At 38.9% G+C, this 9,174-nt stretch overlaps 1 protein-coding gene across 1 annotated transcript; it reads left to right on the forward strand.

Moving 5' to 3' along the window:
* On the forward strand, positions 1-8,899 carry psmb8a (proteasome 20S subunit beta 8A). The gene is made up of 6 exons (XM_085147982.1): positions 1-278; positions 522-663; positions 1,451-1,562; positions 2,179-2,308; positions 3,300-3,504; positions 5,673-8,899. Exons 1-6 carry the CDS (start codon positions 129-131, stop codon positions 5,759-5,761), a joined length of 828 nt encoding a protein of 275 aa, XP_085004108.1. The 5' UTR covers positions 1-128; the 3' UTR covers positions 5,762-8,899.
* Positions 8,900-9,174: the final 275 nt, after the last annotated feature.

Genomic DNA, 9,174 nt, shown 5'->3' on the forward strand with positions numbered 1-9,174 from the left:
TATTTCTTTGTCACGTACAAGGAAATCACCCTTGGTGTCAATCGCCTTCGTCATTTTTAGAAAACTCGACACCTGCTCTGCATAAACATATATAAATTTAAAATATAGTTTATCTATTTAAGTAGATAATGGCACTTCTTCAAGTGACCGACTTTCAGTCTTTTTCTGAAGTCCGCGGACAGATTCTTCCAGTGAGACAGAGGCACCTCGTCGACCGAACCAACCACTACAATTTTGGGAGCAAAACTCAAGAATTTGCGGTTCCGCCTGGTGTAGAGGTGAGTGACTTTAAATCTGGCGTTAAATTAACAAAGTGAATACAGTAAACCTGCCGTAAGCGTCAGACGCGCCCTGGCCTAAATTTTACGCGTCTGTTGTGCTCAGTGAGCGTTTTTACTTCCTGTTGAATCACTTATATAAACAATCGTGATTGTAAGAATATCAGAAACATTAAACTTCATTTTTCATGCGCTATCACAGATCACGCGTCCCATTCTGTTTATTTTGGGGTTTCATTTCAGCCGTCAGGGTTTCTGAAGTCCTGTAACCGTGATGGAGGTGTGTGTATTGAAATGAACCACGGAACCACCACTCTGGCCTTCAAGTTCAGGCATGGAGTCATCGTGGCTGTGGACTCCAGAGCTTCAGCCGGGCGTTACTTAGGTAAATGGGGATCTTTATCACTTAAAATACACAAAATGATTTGGAAACATTATGCATTCACATTTGGCGAAGGGAATAATGACCCAATCAGTTATTGTCCAGCCACAATTAAGGTGGTGCAGCTTCCAGTAAAATGTCCAAATACTACACAACAGGTGTGTAGGAGGGTAGAGATTTGCTTCTCCAGGTGGTTACTCTTAATTTTTATACATTTCCTACAGTACTGTAAAAGAAGACTTGAGCCGCCCTTTTAAATTTTGCTTCCAGTGGTAAGCCACTTAACATTGACTTATGACTCATTCAAGCATATAAAAGCTTCTAAGGGGGAACCAATGTTCTGTCCACACATAACTGACAAGTTAGAAAAGAGCTAATTTAAAATTTTATCTTTAGCTACTTTGATACTAGCAGCCAAAAACACAATTTGTTTGCTTATCTTTAGCTGAATCTATGAAAAATGCCATAAATAACACAGTTTGACATAAAGTGTTATTTTTATACCAACAAGATGATTCCCAAAACAGCCCTTAGCTGAAAACTTGGCATATCTCAGCATGGTGTGCAGCGGGTCCTAAAAAATCTGTACAACCTAAGAGATATGCTTGGACCTCAGCTGATCCATCTAGTGTTCCCTGACGTCTTAATTGTTCAGTATGACAATGATCTCAAACACACTGCCAATGCAGTAAAAGCATACCTGTATAGAAAAACACACACTATCATTAATGAGGTGGCTCAAGACTTTAGGAATAGTATTGTAAAATACATTTTATTCATGTCTTTGCAGCATCCAACGATGTGAACAAGGTGATAGAGATCAACCCGTACCTGCTGGGCACCATGTCAGGCAGTGCTGCAGACTGTCAGTACTGGGAGAGACTCCTGGCCAAAGAGTGCAGGTCTGTCCTACATATTATCTCCTAAAGACTTCAGTTATTTCATGATTTTTCTCAGCTTTGATGGTGTATTGTGGCCTGACCGCATGATAGGAAACACACTAAAGTATTTTATCTAGTTTCTCCTTGAATGTTTTATGACTTTGAACAAAGAAAGAAGAAACTTTAAAAGTGAAATGAAAATGAGAAAACTGATTTTGTTTGAGTGGAGCAAAGAGCTTAATTAAGACTTCACAACAAGAGGCTCTTGTGTGGAATTCAAGTCAAGCCTTTGAGAATTATAACTTACTGAAACACAATGAATACAGATTTATTAAACTAACATAGTTATCACATACCTTGTTTTTTATATAAAAACATACAATTTTTTTTTTCTATTTTCATCTCATTACAACAAACAAAATATATGCTCCACGCCTGTGAACTTTCCTGCACGTCTTAAAATCAGGAGGGCTTTCTTTCAATGAAAGAGACAATGTTAAAAAAAAATCAGGAGGGCTATATGGAGGATTTTTTTTTGACAGATTATAAATTTAGGATAATCTGGACTGACCACATAGTTGAACAATTTGTGAAATGACTTGTTCATAAATCAATAATTTATTGTAATTTCACCCAGACTTTACAGGCTGAGGAACAACCACCGTATCTCTGTGGCTGCTGCCTCTAAGCTGTTATCTAACATGATGCTGGGCTATAGAGGAATGGGCCTCTCCATGGGGAGCATGATCTGTGGATGGGACAAAGAGGTAAGCTGAGGGCGTGTTTGTGTGATTTTACTATTCACAACTGAAAAATGATTGTCTCACTTCATTAGCTCAGCTAAAGCCGAGCCTAATATTGTACACTACTATGTTGTAAAAACATCGTTAGTACCATTGTGGTTTTGATTAGAATCCACGAGAAGTTGGATGACCACATCCTTAAATTCAGTGACCCCTTTTATGAGCTGCTGCTCCTCCACATTAAAAGGAGTCAGACATGTTTCAAAAATCAGACTAGTACGTCTAGGTTAGGTGTTGTGGACATGTCCTGCTGGGAGGAGGGCTCGGGGTAGACCCAGTACACTCTGCAGGGATTATATCTCTCTGCTGGTTTGGAAATGACTCCGTGTCCCCCTGGATGAGCTGAAGGATGGCTGGGGTTAAGGGAGTTTGGACTTCTCTCCTCAGATTGCCGTCCCTGTGACCCGAGCCTGGATAAGTGGTATGAAATGGAATTTAAGGGCCGCTAAAGATACTTTTTCCCACAAGCTGCTATTCTCAGTGTAGCTTATATTAAAAAGTATTATATTATCATTTTTTATGTTTTACTTGCTTAACCTAAAACTCTGCTATCAACAAATATAGATCTAAACAATGTTAAGATTGTAGACCACACAAGGGTCTGTTGAGTTTACAGAAACATACATAATAGCACAACAAACATGACATATTGATTAAATAATCTACAATAGGAAATAATATCAAAATGTTGTGTGACTCTGAAACCATCTAACAGGCTTCAAAATCTGGTGATCATCAGTGTAATCGTAAAGACATTAGAAGATAAAAGCATATACAGTACTGCATATATCAGATAATTACATGAGCTAAAATCAAAAGGTAGTAATGTTACAGTGCAGGATGGTAATTAATGAGAGCAGCTGATGCGAGAATAATTTTAAGAAAATGCACTATGTCCACTTTAGCCTTTAAAATAATAAAATTCAGGTTACATAACAGACTGTCTGTTCTGCAGGGTCCTGGTCTGTACTATGTGGATGATAATGGGACGCGTCTGTCTGGCCGCATGTTTTCCACCGGCTGTGGGAACAGCTTCGCCTACGGTGTGGTGGACAGCGGTTACAGGGAAGACATGACAGTAGAGGAGGCGTATGAGCTCGGCCGTCGGGGCATCGCTCACGCTACACACAGAGACGCCTACTCTGGTGGAGTGGTAAACAGTAAGTATGCACAGAGTACAAGAAACGTCTTGTTTGTTTGAGGGTTGTTTGTTTTGTTTTTTAAGCCATTTGATAGCATAACTAAAAGAATGACCATTCTGGTCTACCAGTTAGTAAATAAATTCACTTGAGCCAGACTGATATCTGAATTACTGGATAGATCAGTTAGTACATTTGTGTTGCCTAGAGGATAAAGAACTTGGGTAATCTTTCCTCACCCTATGTCAGGCACAAACTTAAGTGGTTCATATTAGCATCAGTGATATTTGGTATTTAGTGCTAATACTACAAAGCTTTCTTAGTAAATAACACATTATTTCCTCAGGGATTAAGTAAGTATTCTGATTCTGACAATAAAGGTACAACTACTCAATGTAAGAATTTGCCCATGTTAGTATTTAGCTCAAAGAGCCAAATGCAGTCTGACAAAGTCTTTCATTTCCTGTTAGTTTGTTGTTTTGTATACATTTGTCCTTTGATTAATTAAAATAAAAGTATGTATGTAGTACTGATAAAAACTAAAATATACTGTTTCAATTCAATTCAATTCAATTTTATTTATATAGCGCCAAATCACAACAAAAGTCGCCTCAAGGCGCTGCTGTTTACTGCACTGTATGCAGTGCAAGCAACTACACCTTGGCAAATATTCAAAGAATACAGGAAATCAGAACAGTGGCCTTGAAGGATACAGTACAACTGTTCAGCTGTTTGTTAACACATTTAATATATATTGTGTTAACAAACAGCTGCCATATATCTATATCTATATCTATCTATATATATATATATATATATATATATATCACTTATATCCTATATAAGTGATGGCCTTGGCTTCCTGTTTTATCTCCTCCTGATGAGATGGAGCAGACAACCTCTACACAGTATGTTCTGTTCTTTGTAATCAGAAAAGGAAGGCCGTGATTAAACAGCATTTCTTATACTCAGCAATATAATGCATCATAAAACAGTGTAATGATTTCACAATCTTTAATCAAAGGCATAATGTGGCCTCTAGCCGTATAATGATTCAACAATTCTTTGATTAGAAGTATAAGGTAGCATAAGATAGTATAATAATCTCACAACAGCTTGCTGCATTTAGGTATGTAGACATGTTCAGAAACTGCTGATCTTCTGGGACTTTACCATACAATCATCTCTAAGGTTTACAGAGAAAGGTCAGAAAAAGAGAAAATAATTCAGTTAGCGGCAGTTCTCTGGGTAATATTGAGCTGATAGGAAGGCAACAGTAACCACTTGTTATAAACAGGGCATGCAGAAGAGCTTTCTGAAAGCACAGCATGCCAAACCTTGAAGCAGATGGGCTGTAGCAGCAGAAGATCGCGCCAGGTGTCACTCCTCGCAGCAAAGAACAGGAAACTGAGGCTGCAATTTAAAGAGGCTCACCAAACATGGACGACAGAAGATTTGATGTAGTCTAGTCTGATTAGGCCCGATTTCTGCTGCCAAATTCAGATGGTGGGGTCACAATTTGGCATAAATAACATGATAGCATGGATCCATCCTGCCTTGTGTTAACAGTTCAGGCTGCTTTAGATGCAGTAGTGTGGGGATATTTTCTTGGCATACTTTGGAGCTCTTAGCACAAACTCGCATTGTTTAAACACACCAACCTATCTGAGATTGGATGCTGAACATGTCCATCCCTTTGTGACCACAGTGCACCCATCTTTGAATAGCTGCTTAAAGTGGGATAACAATCCATGTTTAGAAGCTCAAATCATCTCAAACTTATTTTATTGAACATGACAATGAGTTCACTGAACTCATATGACCTCCACAGTCACCAGATCTCGATCCAATAGAGCAGCTTTGGGATTTGATGGAACAGGAGATTGCAACAGGAGTGTGTGTGTGTGTGTGTGGCGCTGTAATACTATCACCAATGTTGCTGTTGTAAAAAAATCATAGTTTTCAATTCAGAATTCATTTTTCTCAAATATGTCTCTGATTCTACTCTTTTTCCTCTCATAGTCTTTTTCCTGACATCTAATATATCGAAAATAATTTTTAAAAACTCAGTGTAGCCTGAAAGTTTTATAAACATTCATTAGTGTTTGTGGTAAATCTTTTGTCTTCACATTCATGTATGCAGGATAATGTGTTTATAAGTATTCACCTGTGTTTGTGTGTTTTTGTAGTGTACCACATGCAGGAGGATGGCTGGATAAAGGTGTGTAAGGAGGACGTGTCCGAGTTGATCCATCGCTACAGGAAGGGAATGTTCTGAGTTTTACTCCAATATCAGCAAACTATCATCATCATCATCATCATCATCCAGTGATATGTGTTCAACATGATTATTGGTTATTGAACTTTACATTATGTAAAATAACATCTCAATGCTCTAGCCCTACAAGCTTATGCAGTTTAGGATATGTTTTGTGGTTAAAAGACAAATGATTAAAGTTAACTTACTTAAAGAACAACAGCTCCAAATAAAGACTTTTCTTCAACTGACTCTGTTATGTAATCACCAAGTTTAAGGTACAAACTTATGTTTTGTATAACGAAATATAAAAAATAATTTCTTTAAAAATAAAACATCATGAAATGCTAAAAATATATTACCAGGTGGAAGTTCTCATTTGCTTTCCATCAGCAACAAACTAAAGAATATGTCGCAGCTAAATTAAAACCTATATACTTAATATACATCTTCTTGGCCTTTTGTGCCATAATAAATCACATAACATTGAAAAAGCTGTTAGAATAGTGCTGCTTTGCGATGTCTTCAGTTGCTGTGCAGATAGGGGACAAAAGATGAATACAGTGGGACTGTAAGGGATGAGAGGATATGTTCATGTCATATTCACGCAGTGAAAGGTTTAAAAAAAAATAAAATTCTGTTTTAATAAACTTGCAGAAACATTTCCTGCAACACAAAAAGAAAAATAAAGAAATGGAGCAGCTGAAAGTAAAAAATCAAAAATGTTTACAGTTACAGAGCGCAGCAAGTTTATTCCACTTAAAAAGCTGCTGAAGAAAATCATTACAAATATGTTCTTGTGTAAAAATGCTTCCTTTCATTTATTAATAATGAGTAACTGGTTTATATTTATTGAAAGTAGATGATTTTCACAAAACACATTTTGATGTTTGAAGAAGAAGCCCAGGTGTATCACTTACCCTGCCTTTGGACTTAAGACAGATTTTGCTGTTTTAATATCATGAGTTACTCTGATACTTTCACTACAGTCACAGTAGGGTTAGAGAATGCCCTGTAACCAAAATTACTGCAAATACGTCTAACCAGTTTGAGGTCAAAGACAGGGACCAGGTTTGAGACCTCTCCCAGTCTGTTGCCATCTTAAAAGTGACTTTGATGTCTAAACAGCCATAAAATGGTTACAAGTCAGTCTACTATCAATGTTATGTTGAACCAAGTCAAGTTGGCACTTTGTATCAATCTTTGCAGCATTCACGTGATTAGCTGTGATGAATCTCAAATATGTTGGCTTTTCCATCAGACCTGTGATGCCTTACCTGAGCTAACAGGTGAATTCACCTCTGATGGACCACACCGAATGCAGCAGCAAGCCCAGCTAAGAATGATATTCAATATGTTTTGGACCTCAGAGCAAAGCTTCAATCTTTGGGGAGAAAATTTGGTCCAGGCCCAGGAATATCAGCAGCACCTGTACAACTGAGCAGCTAGCCTGAGGCAATTGTCATTGGGAGACAAAGTGCTTGTATTGTTCCCTTCTTCCAGCTCAAAGCTGCTCGCCAAGTGACAAGGACCCTGCGTGGTTACATGGCGAGTGGGGGACGTTGACTATGAAGTGTTAAGGTCTAACACAGGAGGAGCCACACAGATATATCACCTCAACCTCTGAAAGACTGGGAAGAGGCTTAAAGCACTTCTCTGGTAAGCCTGGTTAAGGAGAGAGATAGGTTTAGGATGGAGGTGCAAAATTCCACAATTCCCACCTCCCTCTATTATGATGACAATCTCACACAGGCCCAGAGAGCCTATGTTGCTGCATTGCAACAGCATTTTGTAGATGTGTTCTCCACCTTGCTCAGAGAGCATCATTTTGAAACGTGCCCAGGAGTCACAGTGCATTTACAGCCCTAGAGGAAGCTGACCTTAAAAGACACATTGTTAAAAGGTAATTGGCTGAAATGCTAAAAATGTTAGTAATAGAAGAGTCACACAGCGCGTGGTTTAGCCCCATAGTTCTTGTGGTGAAGAAAGATTGGTCTATACAGTTCTTTGCAAGTTTCAGCACAAGGTGAATGCAGTGTCACAGTATGTGAGTCCCTGACGCAGACATGCTCCACCCTCCCAGAAGAAGCGTGCGGTTGGACGGAGGTAGGCAGAGTATCTGGAGTACCACTTGGGAGGTGGGCAGGTGGACCCTCAGATGGATAAAACAGCTGCCATAGCATCCTGCTCGCCTCCCAGGGCCATAAAGGAGGTGAGTCAGTTCTTGGGGTTGGCTGGTTAATACCCCCAGTTTGTGCCAGGCTTTGGAGAGCTGACTAACCCCTTAACTGATCTCACCCGAAAGGGTGCCCCAGATCTGGTCGGGTGGACGGAGCACTGCCAGGCGGCGTTCATGCAGTTGAAGGCAGCCCTGTGTAGTGTGTGTAAAGTCCCTCTACACACCTAACTTTTTCCTCCCTTTCATTCTACAGACTAGTAGGAGTAGGCTAGCTCCGATTGCTGTGGTCTAAGTCCGGCGCTGGAAGTATGTGGTGAGGTGTGGTTTATGGCTCAGCTGCAGGGGAGAGGTGACCCACATGATCCCCATCATCTATTCATGCCTCTCCTTTCTAGTAACCCAGGTCCTGCTGGGTGTGTGGTGTGTGCTGCATACTGTGCTAGAAACATCAGCTGCAAAGCTGCACAGCCAAGAGTGGAGACAAAAAAATACTATAAACATTGAACCATCGTGCAACGCTGTGTGCGTTGGGTCCTCTGTCACAGGATACTTAATGAGCCTGAGCATCACTATGACACCTGAGCTACTATCACAAGTTATATTGTATCTAGTCCAATAATATTTAGGCAGTATTCATGAAACTGTACCTAAGTGTGCATTTTATGACAAAAAGTCACAGAAATTTGGATTTTTTGGGACTTTATTGACAACCAAAGTACGAAAAGGAGAGAAAGAGCAATGCCGTTTTACTGATACATATTCTACTAATTAATTTTTTAAAGTTTACAGACAAATGAGGAAAACCTTGAAAAATCCTGAACTATAAGCAGAAACACACACAAACCTATGTGTTAAAAACATAACCCACACAACCCTCCAGAATCTCAACTTGAACTAAACTCTAAAATCAAAAACACCCAAAACATGTCTTAAATCAAACAACAGAGAATAAACATTATCTTCATTAATTAAGAAAAAAATTCAGACATACAGAAAAAATCTTTTAAGGTCTCCTGGAATTCAACACAAGATTGTCTTTTAAATCAAATTTTATGAAATACACAAGTAAACATGTACAAAATTTAGAAATATATTATGATTCGTTTATCACTGAGAGTGAGGGAATCTCAGCATTCATGAGTGATCCAATAATTTACAAGAAAACCCCAGAAACACTAAACTATTGGATTTTTGAGTTAAGATGAACATACAAAGGCCTAATTATGATTGTATTACAACTGCCGTGATGATTCCA

Source organism: Neolamprologus multifasciatus, chromosome 22, assembly GCF_963576455.1.
Source record: "Neolamprologus multifasciatus chromosome 22, fNeoMul1.2, whole genome shotgun sequence".
Taxonomy (NCBI): Eukaryota; Metazoa; Chordata; class Actinopteri; order Cichliformes; family Cichlidae; genus Neolamprologus; species Neolamprologus multifasciatus.